This window comes from Etheostoma spectabile, chromosome 3 (genome assembly GCF_008692095.1).
Source record: "Etheostoma spectabile isolate EspeVRDwgs_2016 chromosome 3, UIUC_Espe_1.0, whole genome shotgun sequence".
Taxonomy (NCBI): Eukaryota; Metazoa; Chordata; class Actinopteri; order Perciformes; family Percidae; genus Etheostoma; species Etheostoma spectabile.
Genome location: NC_045735.1, coordinates 15,743,650 through 15,762,857, shown reverse-complemented (window position 1 = coordinate 15,762,857; position 19,208 = coordinate 15,743,650). Strand labels below are relative to the sequence as shown.

The window sequence follows — 19,208 nt, the reverse complement described above, 5'->3', positions numbered from 1 at the left end:
GAAGCTCCGTGAACCAATGTTTTTATTTTCTGTGCCCACTAGATGGCGCTCTGGGTTTTAAGAGAAAGGCCTAAGGCGCTGCAATTCAATGTATTCTCAACCCTTTGTAGAACAGAGAGCGCCATCTAGTGGCTCAGAATATAAATAGACTGGTTCCTGAAGCTTCATTTGGCCATCACTACTACCCATCCTTATCCTCTTTAACCCTTGTGTTGTCTTACCAGAGAGTGAACTTGTTGTCCTTCCGGGTCAAAATTGCAAATCAACTTCTTTTTTTCTCCAATGTTTTTTGACGCTTTTTGAAACGTTTGTCACTTTTTAATAATACATATTTTTTGTTTGCTAAAAACCAGATATTGTGGATTATTTGGACTCGTAGTTAAGCTCAGAGGATGTTGAGTGGATCGCAGTTTGTTTCAAATGCTATAAAATTGAAAAAAACAAACACCCACAGTTCAATAAAAGTAATCATTAATTTTACGTGGCTTCCATACAACGTACATCCACGTTTTCATGTTATTTTGGGGCAATTTAGTTCAAAGAAACCCATAATTCTGATCTAAAAATTGGTCACATTTGACCCAAGGACAACACAAGGGTTAACTAGTTGAAAGGACGCTTGTGATCAAGAGGTCATGGGAAAAGCTTTTTTAGAATGGAAGAGGAGACCTTCCTTAATGTATTCAGTGACTGCCAAAAAAAAACACGGTTTAAATCCAGAATTTCCATAAACATTTATTTACAAAACGAAAATAATGACAAAGAATAACTTGAAGAGTGAATACAAAACATGTGCTAATATGACAAAATACATTATCATACACAATGTATATCTTATTAATGTGTTAAATAAACTATGCGTAGATTTTTGGGAATTCCGAAAAGGTCGAGGTTGTGGAAGCAGGCAGCCAGTGTTGGATTGCTTTAGGTCATAGGGATTATTGCATTTCAGTTTGTGTTTAAGGCAAAGATGAGACACAAAGAGGAGACAGAAACACTTCACGTAACAATGAAGCAACATTACTTTACTCTTCATCACGGGCACACCATCGCATAAACATCAATGACCGGGAAAAGAAAGAAAGAGAATACTCATCTTGTTAAAGAAATGAAACAATTTCACAAACAGGATTGGTCCATACATTTTTCATTTAAGAACAGCTTTTAGAGAAGAACCAGTTTTCAAAGCCATGTGTGCGTGTGTGTGTGTGTGTGTGTGTGTGTGTGTTGCATTATGAAACAGTCCCTGCAGTTGTCAGATGAGTTGTGTACCAAGACGTCCAGAGCACCATAAGGATTTGTCCTTGGTGCCTGATGTGCTGTACTAGTGTGAGTCCACAGAGTCCAGAGTCCTCTCCCTTTTGTCGCACCGCCTGAGGTCTCGGGCCTGTTCCCGTCTCTCTGATGCTCCCTTCAGTACGGGTACTGCTTCTGCTTCTTCCCTGCGAAACATGACAGCCAGGTGCACAGCAGCATGGCCGCCGCCGCCCCCGCCCCCGTGCAGTAATACGCCCAGCCGATCTGGCAGGAACCTGTAGACCAAAGCAAAGGTTCAGGACCATATCTTTGTTTCACCTTTTATTTTATCTGTCCGTCTGTCAGCAGGATTTCTCCAAAATCCCATGAATGGATTTCAATGACATTTGGACAGAGAAGCCTTTGGCCGGGGACAAACTGATTAGATTTTGGTTTAACATCAGAAAGCCTGAGCGTTAGAAGAGTCCTGCACTGTTTACTCGACATTTATAGAGCTTTTTCTTGGAAATACTATTATTAAAAAAATGTCGGTACCGATACCAATACCATGACTTTGATTCCGGTTCCTGAACAATTCCAATTTTATAAAACAAAAAGAAATTCCAACATTACACATTACGGCACAGATGAATGTATTTATTTTTTGGCTCCTACTACGTGAGCCCCGTCTCTGCGTAACGTAGTTTTTCCTGCGTGTCTCTGCGAAGTTAGAAATCTAATCACTCTCTGGTCAAAATCCAGTCATTGAAGAGGGCGTGGCTGAGAACGATGACGTTGAGGCCGTGCACTAGTTAGAGATGTAGTTCTGTAATGGCGGAGGAGAAAGATGCGAGTGAAGCCATGTGTGGTAGGACCAGGCTATTGTACCAGAGTCTGGTAGGACCAGACTACTGGACTAGAGTCTGGTAGGACCGGGCTACTGGACTAGAGTCTGGTAGGACCAGGCTACTGGACCAGAGTCTGGTAGAACCAGGCTAATGGACCAAAATCTGGTGGGAACAGCAAATGGACCAGAGTCTGGTAGGACCAGGCTTATGTACCAGAGTCTGGTAGGACCAGGCTAATGGACCAGAGTCTGGTGGGACCAGGCTATTGTACCAAAATCTGGTAGGACCAGGCTACTGGACCAGAGTCTGGTAGGACCGGGCTAATGGACCAGAGTCTGGTAGGACCAGGCTGCTGGACCAGAGTCTGGTAGGACCGGGCTAATGGACCAGAGTCTGGTAGGACCGGGCTAATGGACCAGAGTCTTGTAGGACCAGGCTACTGGACCAGAGTCTGGTAGGACAGGGCTAATGGATCAGAGTCTGGTAGGAACGGGCTAATGGATCAGAGTCTGGTAGGACCAGGCTAATGGACCAGAGTCTGGTAGGACCAGGCTAATGGACCAGAGTCTTGCTCTTATGAAAAAGAGTTTGCATTGTTGAAACAAATGCATTCTCATAACACAGACTTTAGGAAAGCACACCAGTGGCAAAATATGATGGAACTGAGCCAAAAGCCAAAAGCAATAACAAATGAAAACATAAAGGGCCTCCTTCAGACGCATCTTCTATAATCCTCAAAAGGACATTATGTGCGTTATTAAGCAAAGATAGGACCTACATCTGATTCTAAATTTGGAAATTGTTATGACCGTTAAGACTTCTTTTTTCAAACATTACATCTTGGGAGAATGTCTGATTGGTTGTAGTTATCTAATTACCAGCCGTCTAAGGAGAGGAGGAGGAGGAGGAGGAGGAGGAGGAGGAGGAGGAGGAGGAGGAGGAGGAGGAGGAGGAGGAGGAGCATCTCATTAACAAATCAGCTGTCAGATGACTCAGCAGCCAACACTGAAAATACTTATTTCTCCAAGTCTTTTTGTCTGTTTTTTTCTCTCTGTGTCAGTGTCACACTAAATGAAAATTAGCTTCTCCTCTTTTTAAAACGTGGCTGTAGTTTATCTATTAACACAATGTGGGAATAGTATATATAATATAATAGATGTCACAGGTCAGAGCACCATAGGCCCCGAGGCACGGCTTAAGCTTTAGTCCTTTATGGCATTTTGTTTCCCCATACATTACTTTTACTTTTATACTTTAAATAGTTTTGAAACCAGTACTTTTACACTTTTAGTTGAGTAAAAAGCTTGAGTTGATACTTCATACTAAGATTTACATTTACATTGGTATGTTTTGGTTTAAAAAGCGAACGGAGACCTTTGGCAACACCCTGATTGGGTCATGACGTCTAGTTCTCTGAGACTAAGCTACTAATGTTACCATGGCAACAACCAGCATCGGGCAGAGTATACATGCTGTCTCCTGTTTACCCCAGCACACGCTTGCAAATGCTGATGAGATATGCGGTTTGGGTGTGTTTTAACCAGGGATGCACTAAGATTCGGGTTCGGCTGAATATTTGGGCTTTGTGACGGGGTTCGGTTTCTGCCGAACCTTAGAATTCTTTTCAACAGAACCTTCCGCTTGCACTATGCGCGCTACGCTGGGTGACGTAATGACGCCGCCATCGTTACAGGAAGGTGTTGAGTAATGTTTGGCAGTACTCTCAGTCAAAAAGAGGCCATTCAAGTCCAGCTACGTCTTCAATCGCAAGTTTAAATGGAGATCAGTTCTTCTACTGGAGCCAAAACCACTTTAATGCATGGTAATCACTTTTGGCTCAAAACTACACTTAAAAACCAAAAGGTAGCAATGTAAATGTAGCCGGGGGGGAAATCGCTGGAATTTTCCGGCGGCACCGGAACAATCCAGTAAATGAAATGCTGTTTATGAAGACCACTACTGCGCAGACTCTGGCTCCAAAATTACAAGATATATATAACTTGTAATTATATATATATATAAAAATGTGCACCTTTTCCTGCACCTTTTTCGCTCAGCAGTTAATAGATATGTTATAGTAATCCGGTTCAATGGACACATAGACGCTCTGTGTATCTTAATGTGTGAGGAAGAAAGTAGAAAAGATGGTATTAAAGTGGCAGAAACATGCATGGTGGACTTTGATGTAAATTGACCTACGCGTAACAGATGACATAAGTCATGGGCTCAACAGCGCTATCACAAATGTACCTTTGACATTTAATTAAAATATTACAATCACACCAAATGAATCTCTCTGTGTACATTAAGTAGGAGATCAGAACGCTGTTTGATTAGCATCACATAGAAGAGCAGCTGCAGTGTGAATAGCACCTCCAGTGTCTGATACAGTAGCATATTATTGTCTATGAGAGAGTCCTGAGAACGCCAGCTGAATACAGAGCACAGATTAAGCTCTTGCTTATTCTCAGCACATATTTATAGCTATAAAACACTTCAGAAATCGACAGCAACTGGAGGTTGTGTTGACTTTTTATCATACATTTTCAATACCAAGGGATTGTGTCTCCTCAGTATATGACAGCAGCAGAGAGCTGTGTCTGATCCGTTTAAAAAAAATAAGGCAGAATGTCAAGGGCCAGATATGAAAGTTTTTTCTCAGTTTCCAACTTTTGCATACATTTCTTATCTGTTCTAGGACCAGAACATTCAGCAAACACAGGACCCATTTACCCAGTCATGGTTGAAGCAGCAGTGTGTGGTTTAGGCGCTGTGTGGAGGCTGCAGGTGTGTGTGCGTACTGGATCTGCCTGGTGGACGCCTTACCTAGTTGAAACTGGTCTGAGCTGTTGTTGCAGGTCTGTTGTACCTCCTCACTGTCCCATCCCAATGGGTAGAGGGCACAGCCAGATCCTATGAGCAGACCTGAGACGAGAGAAGGAGAGTCTGTGAGTGGCTTGGCTGATCCCTGGGGTTTCAAAAATCATCACAAAGTATGACTGGAGGCCGGAGAGACACAAGAGACGTTTGGGAGGCGGGTCTAGCGCTGGGTAGCGTTCAAAATGTTTCAATACCAGTACTGATACCAGTACAGAGACTTCAGTACAGGTTCCTAAACAATTCTTTTTTCTATACCATTTTTATAAAACAAAAAGAAATTACAACATCACAAATTACAGCACAAATCTTTTTATTTATTTTTCAGCTCTAGTACCTGAACCCTATCTCACTGTAGACCCTGTTCAGATTCAAACTCGGGCCGCTGCAGGACTCAGCCTACATGGGGCAAACGCTCTTACTGGGGGGGCTAGAGGCCCTAATGTTCAAATTCTTTGGCCAAGTCTTGGATCTTCACAATCCTACCGACAGCACCTTTAATGTGTTCAATAAAAGAAAGTTGGAAATGATTTCAGATTTTCATTATAGCAGAATACTGAAAGAAGCAGAAATAAAAACAGAGTACACTTAATAATATCTGTTTATTTATCGCAGGTAATATTATGATTGGGATAGTCAACAACATTATCGCATACTTTCCTCACATAGTGCAGCCCTATATCAGATAGAAGCACGCAGCATGCTGATTGGCTCACTGACACTGATGAGATTTGCTCCTTAGGATTGAAATTGGGTTTTGAATGACTTGATCATTTAGAGGCAATTCGGTCAGAGTCTAAAAAAGTGCTGAATTGGGTACCCAGCCGTCAGGGGACCACTGCAGCAAGGACAAACTCTCAGCGTCAAGGTGTTCTTGAGGGAGGTCTGTATTGTTTTTGTGAGACCTTGCCTATGTGGGTTTTAACGAGGTTATTAACGAGGAAGAAAAAATGCAAAGAAGTGTGTTGCTGTTTTTTTCTTTGTTGCATCCAGATATCCTGCAAGGTGAATTCCATTCAAACTCGGGTTTTGTGTGGATTCCCTCTTATTTTTTGGGTTTATGTTTTAATTAAAATGATCAGAAAGACAAAGAGCTGCTGCTGTGCAGCAGAGTGATGCGTGAGTCCCCACCTCTGTGATGTTTTTTTCACCTTATCAACCCATACCAGCTGATACTGATGGGGAGGCAGCTCCGACCCGTTCCAACAGTTTCACCTAACACGCCTCAAATCCCTTTGTAAAATGACACAGATTGGGATTTCAGCACTTCATCACGTTTTTACAGCAACTAAACAAAGCACTCTTCTGCCAGCAGCTCATGAAAAAAACCCACTGCAAATAAACAACGCACATATGCAAATGGATTGGCAATTTCTCACAGAGGCAACAGTGAGAAAACCAAGCAATTTTTGGTACGCAATAATTACTGTAAAACTGGAAAAATCCTAGAGGGACTGCTTCATGTCAGTGATTAAAGAGACTTAAAGCTTCACACAGAGACAAGAGTAAAATCAAGTCAGGGTCATTTACATTAAGGATTAATATCCTCAATATTAGCCTACAGCCAGGTCTTGACAAGTTATTCCCTGGATGCCAAGGCCTGTCTCTCGAAATTACCCTGTAGGTGGCTCTGCCATCACATTAGCTTAATCCCCTCCAAAGTGTCTACGCTGCTTTCAGTTTTGGGATGTGAGGATGGCAGCGGAGGAAGAGAAGACAAGAAAGCTCTGCCTTCCAACCTGATTACCCCCGCCATCCAGGGCTGCCTTATTACATCTAGGCCTAGATAACAAGCAGGAATTAATCCACATGCTAATGCAGATGGGCCAGACAAACTGGCCAACATCAGCAGTAGGAAAAGTGAAAAAGACATCTGTGTTGTTCCACCGTCGCAGCCAGAAGGACGGCGAAAATGTCATCGACTCGCTGCTGGGAGAAAAATAGACCGGCTGATTATGCCACCTGTGGTAGAAAATCAATTCAGTGAAACTCTCTATGTTGATGAGAACGAAGGGATATAAAAAGGCTCTGACCAAGTGTGTGTTGTTACTCGGGATCAGAAGAGATCCAGGGATTGTTCTGCCTAACAACTCAGCCGTTTCTTCTTCAGCCCCTTTAAAAAAACTCCAGAGTTTCTGCTTCAGATCCAAAATGACTACCTTTAGCTGAGCAGTACAAAGTAACACAGAAGCATTTGATGTAAGTCCCTGTACAAGCACCCACTGTGGACCTCTGGTGAACATAAACACGACACTATTCTACAAGGTAGAGAGCATGAGCACAGTGAGCATGCACACAGTCATTAAAATATCCCGTTATATAATGTCAGTTCCATTTAAATTTGGAACAGTAAAGACTGTAAAGCATGCAATAATGTATTCATGATTAATATTTAACAAAATCAAAAATTCTCTTTCAAGTGTTGTGTAATGCAGAGAGATACAGCAGCATGTAATCAAATTGAATTTCCTTGCAGCACAAGGGAGGAAAAAATAATAGCACAGGGCGGAATGTGAGCTTTCTATCCCAAAGACATTGTTATTCTCTCTTGCAAACTAATATTTCCATTTTAAAAAAAATCAAGATTTATGCAGATTCTTAGTCATTCTTTGATTATCGCATTTGTTAAAATGATCAACACCATAAAGAGCTGCTGCTCTGTGGCAGGCACCTCAGAGAGAAGACGGGGAAAATAAAGACTTCAGTGCATAGTTTCCACATCAGGTCAGACGATGATGATGATGATGATGATGATGATGATGATGACATGGAGCGCAGAAAATGTAGGACGACGGACAGGTGGGAAATTACTGCAACAACAAAGACAAAAGCTCAGTTCCATTGTGTAACCACTAAGAAAATCAAAGGTTTCCGGGGGGGGGGGGGGGGGGCACAATGTGTTTTCTGTTGGTTTTGGGGATAAACTCACTGAGCCGGTGGGTGAAATCAATGTGAGCACTCACATGTTACCATGACACTGTGGAGACAGATCAAAAATATGAACACATCGCCAAGATGTAATTCAAGTTGGTATCCTATGTGCTTCTCTTTTTGTTTTTTTTTATTTATTTGGTTCATTTATTTTCTGCCACTATAGTTAATTCCATCAAATCCCATCCTCCACACTCACTATGTGGGTTATTGAGAACCAGAGGTAGACAGGCTGATGACTGGGATGTGGGAGACAGATTACCAAGTTTCGGAGAACGGTTTTTCACATCATGTTTCTGTGGCAAACTGCTCGAGAGAAGTGTGGACTTGTGAGAGGACGCTGCCTCAGGCTGTGATTCTCAATGCGTACTGATACTTCCTGTCCTTCTTATTTTTTCCTAAGCAGACACAGATGCCCAAACACACAGTTGGGGATTAGTGTCCTTTAGCATGTGGTTGTCATCTGCAGCAGTGCTTCTCAACCTTTTGGGCATGTGACCTCTTAAACTGTACTCTTGACCTCCCATAACATCTGAAGACACTCTGTATCACGAAATGTGTTTTTTCCCACAATATTTCTTGACCTAAATCTGGTGTCCTGGACTCCGACTTAAAGGAACACTGAGCTGTTAGTGCACATGCTCCAGTCACAAGCACCAAACCTAGAAAGATAAGATAGAACTTAATGACCCCCCTTGGGAAAACTTGGTTCGCTGTAGTAAAAAAATGAAGAGGCTGATTAGCAACAACATAAGTTTTACATTACAATACTGCAGTAGAAAAGTGCAAATACCCAAATAACTTTACTGAAAATTGAAATACATATTTTGAGAATTCCAATGCTTTTACCGAACAACAGAGGAGTTCTCTCCTCTTTTAGACAACATGATGGGAAAACAGAAGTTTAGGCCCCCCCCCCCCCAGTCTTCAGAGGCTGGCATTTAGAGTGGGAAGCATGCACATCTGGCTATAACTGTTTCCAGTGTTTTTCTTTCTTTTTTTAAATCTTATAATTCTTGATTTTTTTTTCTGTTTTCATTTAAATCGTTCACATTTGTTTTATGTCTGCAGCGGTGTTATTTGTCCCACTTCCTGTCTTGACCGAGACACTCTTGAAAAGAGATGTTTTTATCTACTCCTGGTTAAATAAAGCCAAATTAACATATAAATAATATGAAATAAATAAATAAAAAATACTTCAACAAGCGGCTAATTCTTCAGTGAGCAGATGGCCGTCTCATGATGAAGCGACGGCAGACGCCACTGAGCTGCCGTGAGGACAGTGGTGGCGATAGACAGCTACTGCGTTACACCGTTGAACAACTGACGGACACAAAAGATCATAAACGTGAGAAATCTGCCATCCCCCGCATCCACAGACACGCTGCGTGCCTTCCACAGATGTTTTTAGGAATCAACGTTTACCTTCAGCAGCATCGACCGCGCCCTCAGGTCCAACTCAAAGATGCCCCTGAGCTTTCTGGGAGAGCGGGAGAGGTTCACGTGTCGCTCTATCAACACAGGCCTGGGAGGTCTGTCTGTTTACTTTGCTGTTTTTTTTCCAACACCACGGTTTGTAAAAACCTTAGGCCATTTTGGAATCTTGTTTCAGTTGCCATGGCAGCCAGCTGATGCTGATAGCCTTCTCTGGCAGAGGAGATGAAGAGGAAGACGAGAGGGTCAGAGAGAGCGCCCTGCCGAATCTGAGAGGCCACACAACTTATCCACAGATGGAGTTTCAATTGATCTCCATGAGGTTGTTATCACAATGAGTATCTCAGGCCTAATGGCTTCTCTGAAAGGCCTCTCTATGAACTGGGAAATAGTTCAGCTGAATGAACTTAACCAAATACAATCAGTCTCACGTATCAGTGTTCAATCCATCAAATCCGCTCTAATACAGTGAACCTTCTTCTGCATATCCTTGCCTTGGATTTCATCATTGTAGTTGAGCTCACTTTTGAAATTGCTTTAAAAAGCACACAGAGAAGTGCTCTGTTCATGGGAGCTGCTCTTTTGTTACCCATCCTTTTTCTGTCAACGCCTTTTACCTGAATGAAAATCTGCCCCCTTTTCATATCCCCCACATTCTCTGACTTGGGGAGTGTTGATGCCTTTTGTCGAGCTTTCCTGCTCTCTGTCAAGAAGCAAGGAATTTCTTTACCCTCCTTCATGCCCCGAGACAATACCATTCAAGGTTATCATTCAAAAGGCCAAAGAGGACAGGGAGAAAAGGCTGCCGCTAAGCTGGAGAGAATTTTGGTGGCCAGGGAATTGGAGTGGGGATGTGCCTGAATGGGCCGACTTATTGCAAGACATTCCCTTTGAAGCTTGGAGGATGGTGCAAAAGAGTGAGGGAGGTGTCAGAGCAACCACACCTGGGAGGGCAGGCCCGTGCTCTGCCAACATACTTCCACTTTTACGTGTCCTTTGGACTTTTTCTGTTATTTTCCAGTTATTTTCAACGCTGTTCATCGAGTCAGGTAGTTTTCCAGATATGTGTTATACTATCACGATGAAAAAAGAGAATAAAGCAGGCTGGTAAAATTAATGAACTGCCTAAATATTTCATTTTATTGTTTATCTCGAACAATCAACATTGTTGCAAAACAAAACAAAAAAATTAAAACCACAAAAATAAAAAACAAATTATCTGAATTTACCAAAAACCAATACAAATTCAAAAAAGGATAAGTTTGAGACGGAAGCACACAGCTCATTAGGTCCTTCCCCTACTTTACAACCTCATATTATTACAAAACAAATTGATATGCAAATACAGCATACAATATTTCAGGTCTTACAATAGCTTTCAACAATACAACAATATACAGTACAAAACCTTTACCTTACAGTTCCATTCCTAAGTTTCAGTCTATTCCTTTCTGTGTTGGGTAACTAATGATTTAATTTGTTTTTGAACTGAATGATATTATGGCTCTTTGTGATGTTATTGTTCCATAAGGTTGCCCAACAAACTGATGTGTGTATATATGTAATATGTTAACAAAACCAGTTGCAAAAAGGTAGCTCAGGACAACAGCACTAGGAAAAGTTAAACACTACATGAGTAAGAATAGTTATTATCATGGAATCAAATTGTTCAGCAGTAGCTGCTGAACACATTTACATTCTGTAATTATCTCTCTATATTGTAATTTTCCTTGTTAGTGGTGGAGTCCGCCATTACCACACCGAATACAAATTGCCTGTGTATGAGGGATTCAGCAATGCAGCATGCAAGCCACTGCTACTGTTTTTAATTCCACCTCATTGATATTAGTATCACTGCTTACTGCTCACTCTCCTCAACCATATCAGATTATTAGGACATTTCCTGCTGCTGCTTCACATTAAAAGCCTTTAAATGGCGAAACACACTCTGATGGTGGTGCTGACAGCAATCATTCATCAAAACCCTTTTACATGTCATTTTTGGGCAAAACGAGACGTTGAAATATTACAAGGTAGTAATGAAAGTAGAAAGAGCAACCTTCTGTTCTGACTCCTAATGAGGGTTTGTTGGGCTGCCCTTTAAACCAGTAGACCAGTTACTGTGGGAGTGTTAGCCAGTGCCGGGAATGGGGCGCTACTCACCAGTACTGAGTACCGCCACTTCAGGTTTTTGTCCACATGAGTACCCTTACTTCTAATTGCGTACTGCCAACTCCTGTACTGAGTAGGTACGCACCCCTAAACACCTGCGGAAGTGCGTCTCTCACAGCGCTGAAAATATACTTGTTAACATGGATTTTGGATGAATATATTACTGTAACACTGGTCACTGGCCGCTGGTTGCTGCCCCCCCCTCCCCCCCCATATTAATAAGCATGGTGGCCCGTCCACACCGGAGATCACCAAATCTTTACACACAACCAACCTTTTCAGACCTAAAGATTTCATGAGTGTAGTGTTATAGCCTACAGTTTTTTAATCTTTATTTGGGTGGTCATTTACATTTAAGAGGATTGTAAATCTAGCTTTTTTAATAAACTGTATCCCACCAAAGTCAAGTTTAATCAAATAAAACAGTGGCTAGTGAAAATGTTGCGTGGCTAAATTGGGAAGAGCCCTAGCCACAAGAGCAAAAAAGTTCATGTCAAGCCCTGAACGTATGCAATGAAATGCACGCAAAAACACATTTGAAGTCATATATAACAAAGATATGCATACCATACATACTGTATATCAAAGACGCATTACAATACTGGCACCTTTATTGGTCCAATTCAGGCTCTGGTGTTATCTGTAGTATAAAACCACACGCGATACCATGGTTACCGCAGGCGTCGCCACACAACTGGGACTACAAGTTCAAAATGAAGACATGTTGAGCAATGTCGCCTCTAACCACATGATTATGCAATGATTATGATTAAACAATATTGTGTTCAATTTAACCAAATGTTACACATTGGTCCCCGCATCTTATCAATTAATACAAATAATTATTTCGTGTAATTACCTTAATATGATATTGTAAACATGTTTATGTCATTCTGAATCAGGGTGACAGGGTCCCATAGTCACTTCTGCCTGTGAACCGAACCGAGCCGAACCGAACCAGGACTGCATGTTACTGCATGTTTGTTCCTTCACTTGAAACACAAGGCACACATCAGCATGCACAGCTTGTATTCCAGCCTTTCTTATGATGTTCTCTGATTCTCTCGGTCATTCAAGATGGATCAACACAGTCATTTTCAGAAGGGTTTAGTCCTACGTGAGCATTTTTGCCAGCGAAGCTGGTGTTTTTATGTGAGCGAGACAGGGATCTGGAGACTGGGTTGAAACGTTAGATTCTGGAGCTGTGAGAGATGCAGCATGAGGGGGATGCAGAGAAAGGAGGGATTTAAAGAGAGTATGTGAAGTATTCTGAGTCTGTTTTATGTTTCTCCATGTTTTTGGGGCTTTGCAACTTGAATATCAAACACAGGAAACAGTATTACTGACCAGTAAGAACAGAGCTCTGTGACAAACAAGCTCTCCAGCAGGCTCACACTATTTATTCTGAGTGTGACCATCTTCTCCATGACCAAATTCTCCCTCTCTCCTCTGGTATCTGCTGCCGCCAGCCCAAGAAAAGGTCAAACCGTTACAAACAGTCCTTTATCCCAGCAGCCATCAAAGGACTTAACAAGACTCGATGTCAGGTTGTGTTAATGTGAGGTGTGCGTGGTGATATTTCCATGCCATCTTGCAAACAAACCGTTGTTTTCATGTGCTGTTTTGTCACGTATTGCTTCTTTGGTGGTCTTGTTTTCTCTGCTGTATATCAATTTTGCAAAAGCAAAAACAGAAATGCAAAGAACAACCTAGTGTCAACGCCTAAAAGTCCACACTTTGAGGAAAGTTATAGTAATGGAAAAACAGTCAAAAGTGAGACTATGTTAAATGATAAACATTGTCATTGTAGATTACATATTCCTAAGGAACAGGACAAAAATAAGCCCAAAGTGATGTAGAGTATGTGCTGGTTTGTTGGTTTGTGCCACTCTCCTACAACGCAGTCTCATTTCATTCCCATGTCCACCCATCAGTCACCATCACTGGCCCTGGGCACAAAGAGCAGCTTGTGTTATATTGATCTGTTTCAGCCTTTTGCTACAGGCTTTCTGTCAGGACCTGGTCTTATCTAATCACACCATTCATTTGTCACACAGTTTCCAGCTACAACCGGTAATTATTAAACACACCAATTACAATAGCAAAATTAACTTCTGGTTCATTAAGCAGAAAAAAACCATCGGGTCTACAGCTCAACACAGCACACAACACATATGCATGGGGATTAAACCGGGGCGTGCTAAATACGTAGCACATAACTTTGGAAGACAATGTCTTCTGGATGTGTGCGGGAAATGAGCTTTTCACGTTAGGGTGCAGATATTTTCTGTATGTCTCACTCTTTCCAGCTACAAACCCACGCCTCCCTGCGACCTCAACCATGTCTCCTCTGATCTCATATTGCAAATTGGACATTCTCCCCCCTCCTTTCAGTTAGGAGGAGGAAAAAAGCAAGGGAAGGAATTCAGCAGCATCTGAGATTCCTGAAATTCTTCCTCTAGCTTTTTCAAAATGTTTCACAATTTTACCTTTGTCCTGTTAATGTAGTCACTCCTGTGCTAAACTAGTGTTGGAATGCACAAAGAACAGGAGAAACAATGAGCTCATGTATGTTAGCAGTCTATCTGAGAAAACCTTCTGCTACGCTACACTGGTGTCAATTTGCTGCCTTGGTTTTTTTCCCCCCACCGAAGTCAAAGGGAAGATTAGATTTTGCAATATCTTGCAATATTTGTATGACTTATTGTCATTGTGAGGCTTGGTGGCAGTGTGGTGACAATAAGCTACTTTACTTGCACATGACAAAGATAAAGTCAAAGCCAACTTACAGTAGATTCAGGGCAGCAGTTCTTCAGCCCTTATTTAACTGAAATTTCAGTAATTAAAAAAGAAATCAAAGAAAGTGGGGAAAAAATGCTAACACCGATATATAAGAACCTTCTACAAACTGTTGAAAAAAATCAGCATGCTGGTCTGGAATTTGAATTTATAAAGTGAGGCGAAGCAAGTGAAGAAGAAAATATGCTAGGAGAAAAACAAAACCAAAGGGTATGGAAATCCTCCTCAGGGTAGGATCCACTTTATAGGGTCCTACAAGTGTAGCTCTTCTAACTGGGTCACGTCTAATGTGTTGAGCAGCACCCTCCTCCCACTGACAGAAAAGCATGATGGTAGGCCACGTGTCCAAACGTAAGCATATACCTACAGCGATGCGCTCCTGCCTTAATTACCCTTTACAATGAGCAGCAAACATGCTAACGCAAGGCCTTCTGGGGAGTGGGGAACCAAAAATCCTGCAATTTACACATTAATGCTCATGTTAATAGCATCCAAATATGCAATGCATGTTTTAGTGTCTTCCACACGATGCTGGTAAATATCAAAATGCCTCTCTGACAGTACTGGGGCTCATCATGTGAGCAACTCCATACTGCAAACACAAAGAGCCTCCCTTTCAGAAGACAATGCAACGCTTCAGGGCTCCAGGAAAAACTGACTCCCACTGCCAAGTGTACAAAGTACTCCATTGCATGTGATTAAAGTGCCGGCCCACTGCATTCACGCCGTCTTCTGGGACACACACCAGGCTAGCTTATTACCCTGGGGGATTGAGTTTAAGCAGCCTTACAAAACTCCCAAAATCAAACATTCCCTAAACTAACCGGTCACTTTTGCTCCCAGCTTTTCATTGTGTAGGTGTGATGTGAAAACCGTTCAGTACGAGTGGGAATCTCAGTAGGAGAAGAGGCTCATTTTTAGCCCTAGAAACAGCACCAGAATATAAAGTGATACGTTATAGCACATATCTATTCAAAAAAACTAAATTAAATAAAGTTTATTGATTGAACTGCTTCATAGATAAAACAGTTAACAATAAGAGTTCACCTAAACCGGAACAGCTTGAAGTAATCTTTATGATTTTCCCAATGGAAAAATGTGGAAAGGAAAGATTTTGGGAATGGTTTTATTTTGCTTTCTTGACTGGAGTTATATAAAAAAAATCAACACCAGTCTCATGTCTGTAAGTTAATAAAGCTACCACTAGCAGACAGTTAGCTTATCTTAGCTTAGCACAAAGACCAGCCAGCTAGCCTGGCTCTGTCCCAATCCCCCTCCCACCTCTGAAGCTCACTAATTAACACGTTACATACATTTTGATTTGTGTGTGCATTAAAGGATCCTTTCTTTAATGCACACACAAAATGTATGTAACTCGTGGATTTTGTCATAGTCATTCTAGTTGTTCCCACCATTGACCAGTCTTTATGCTAAGCTAAGCTAAGCTAAGTTGTTGTCTGTACTGTAGCTCCACATTTACTGTACAGTTTTCCCAAAATGCCAAAGTATTCTTTTAAATGAAAATGTTCTTCTTGACTTAATTCCCTGTGATATATGATGATGCTAAACAAGTCAAAGCTCATGAAAGTGACCTTTAAACAAAAACTCTTACTTTTTTTATAGACAGACAGACAGACAGACAGACAGATAGACAGACAGACAGACAGACAGACAGACAGACAGACAGACAGACAGACAGACAGACAGATAGACAGACAGACAGACAGACAGATAGATAGACAGACAGATAGATAGACAGATAGATAGATAGACAGATAGATAGATATATAGATAGATAGATAGATAACGACTCTCAAGAGGCGGTTATGGTGACATTTGAGAGCCTTTGAAGAAGAGGAGTAAAGTCAAAATGAGAACACATTATGTAACATGTCACATAATCTTTGAGCAATACAATGGAGCGGCAGAGATCAGGTTGTGCGAGACAGTGTGTGCTTTTGGCATTTTGAATGATATTCAATTGGTATTGTGATCCTACATAATCATCTAATATCTGGTTGATCCTGTCCGCTCAAGGATGAAAAGCTATTTCTGCCCCAGTGATTCGACAGGCTGAAACTAAACAGATGTCAAGGAAAGGCTACCAATTCCATTTGATATGAACATTATCTTGCATTTTGTTTTTGTTGCCGTGCCATCTTTGACAGGGGAGTAAAATATACTCAGGTAAATTGAAGCGAATGCTATGTTGAGAGAAATGTTAGTGATGAATCCGCAGCCTCCGGGTGATGCCTTCTCTTCTTAAGAGTGCTGTTAAAGGGAGTCCTTTGAACCCACGGGTAATAAAATGACATCTACAATAAACTGCAGTTTCTTCACGCTGATTGTGTGGAAAAGGAACATGACATAACAAAAACAACATAACAGTGACACATGTTTATTTTGCACTTGTGTTAAAAAGGCCTGCTGTGGTAAAACATGATGAAACATGTGTCACGCCTCAGGGTTTTTCCAAAACGAAGGATAATTATTGCTTCTTGGTTGGAGCACTGCCTAAATGTGATGACTTGGTTCTCGTTTTGTCAGACATCTTTACTAAATACTCATTTTGATTAACAGTTGGTATTATTGTCAGTTGATCAGTATGAACCCGGACAAATGTGAACCCAAAGGGTTGAGCACTAGCAGGCATTTTAGGAGGTTAATCAAAGAGAATACTGAAAACCCACATCATATGGAATACATCCATGGCTTTACTTTGTTTACTCCTGTATCCACTTAGGAACATGTGGAAACACCATGACGTAATGCAGAATGAACAATGAAGCATTTATCCAACATGATGTGTTTCTAATAAAGTGAGAACTTCAAAACAGGTTGGTGCCCTGGTTTCTTTTTTAATATGCTTCAGACAATGCAGCCCTAACACCTCTATTACACTGCTGCCTCCCACAAACATATGGCTTCAGTTAAGCTGCAGGCATTCATGTCATACGAGTCAGTGGATGGCATGAATCCACAGATTATAGCATGGGAGCAAGGACGAATGAAAATCAATAGTTCCCTGAGCCCTAGCAAAAGTACCTCTCGCTGAGATGTTTCAAAGAGAAGAAAATCAGAAGAAAGGAACAATGCTATTTAAGCACCAGTGGTTTCGCCCTGCTGTCACATTGGTTAGAGTGCATTTCCACTTGGGGCGAATAGCACAGTATGTTCAGAACTCATGGAATTCATCAATAAGCTACTTACTTCAAAACATAAGGACCCAAAAATGAAATTCAGAACGTTGGATACAAGTCTGTGAAGTGAATCATTTTATAGTTTGTCCCGATCCAAAGCTAAAATGCTTTAAGTTACTTCCCAAAAGCATCCACAACCTTCCTGCACAGTTTCCACTACTGCCTCCAGTCTTGTAAGTGCACAACACTTAGCATCTAAAAGAAAAACCAAAAGCAATTTGAATTGGTAAGTATTACCCTGGGACCTCTGACTTCCCCATGCTGTGGCAGGTCATTTGCACTAAGGGCTGGGCAATATATTAATTATATATTGATTATATTGATACAAGATTAGGTATCGTCTTAGATTTTGGATATCATTATATCGTAATATGGCACAGGTGTTGTCTTACCTGTTTTTAAAGGCTGCATCACAGTAAAGTGATATCATTTTCGGAATTTACCAGACTGTTCTAGCGGTTTTATTATTTGCCTATACACACTTAGTCATTATATCCACGTTAAATGAGTATTTGTCAAAAATCTGTAAATCTGTAAATATTTTGTGAAAACACCAATAGCCAACCCTACAGTATCTACATCGGTGTTTGGTCATTTTCTCCATATCGCCCAGCTCTATTTGCACTGGAATCCTGCTTAAATTACAACCATGGCAGACGGACATCAGGATTAAAATCAACGATCACTTCCATCATCACTTCCCAACCTCAGGTTAAATTAGTTCTGTGCAAATACTGTAGAGCTTCATAAAGTTCCATCAGTATTCATAAACATGAACGGGTCTCTTAGAAGCTTAAGATAAAATGTGGGTCTGCTGCACTGACGATGAATTAGATATCAACTTTGTAGGATGAAACTGTGAAACTTCCCAGCGAAAGGAACTTATTGTAGATCTCCAGTGATGAGGCAGAAAGGCTTGCCCGTGTCGTGTGTCCACAAAGGCTCCCATTCACTGTTGAAAAAGCTTGTCCACAACACGTCTCCTGATCATCAGGGTGAGCGCATGCGGCTCGAAGAGGAACTTGTTCCTGCTCACACATGACGGAATTGTCCAAGATCACAGGCTATTGCATGTGCAAACACTTTTTTTTGTGAGGGATGATCCGTTTTTCTTTTTCTCACTGTAGCCTCGCAGCGAGTGAATAACCTGGCAAAGGCTGCTGGGAATGTACCACTGGACATATCGGAGCTAGTCAACCTGATTGATTCATTGAGCCATAAAGAGTTTGTCCGTGGGGTTAACAGGACTTGGATAAAAGATCAGGAGTCTGTTGAGTCTTGATTAATGTTAGAGGACATAACCTCTGGCCAGTGGTGCTGATAGATTTACAGTATATATACACAGGGTCTCGGCAGCAGAATACACGCGGAATTGGAGCAATTTGAAGTAAGTGAGGGCGAAACAATCACAGGGTACCCTCAGGACACAAACTAAATCAGAACACAACTGTCACAACTCCATGATGAAGCAAACAAGCACATTAACCCACAAATGAACACGAACGACAAAACAGACTAGACCGAGAGACATATCTCAAAGGCATGAGCCCCAATTTCATTTTTGTTGTTTTCTAAATCAGAAGGAATGTGATGACAGCGGGAGAAGAAATTCCTCTGCATATTTATACAGGACCTTGCCTGTGTTAAACCCTGCCCCACCCCCTGGACTTAGGCTGCCTGATTAGTATTCAGCGAATTCATTAAGACACAA

At 41.4% G+C, this 19,208-nt stretch overlaps 1 protein-coding gene across 1 annotated transcript in view; it reads right to left on the bottom strand.

The window, feature by feature from the left end:
- Positions 1–869: 869 nt before the first annotated feature.
- LOC116672468 (LHFPL tetraspan subfamily member 6 protein) overlaps positions 870–19,208 on the bottom strand; it is a 46,990-nt gene continuing 28,651 nt past the window's right edge. The window contains exons 3-4 of the mRNA XM_032504358.1: positions 4,911–5,009; positions 870–1,532 (exon numbers count right to left, since the gene is read on the bottom strand). Of these exons, the coding sequence (XP_032360249.1) occupies positions 1,414–1,532; positions 4,911–5,009 (218 nt within the window). The 3' untranslated portion in view covers positions 870–1,413. The remainder of the gene's footprint in view (positions 1,533–4,910; positions 5,010–19,208) is intronic.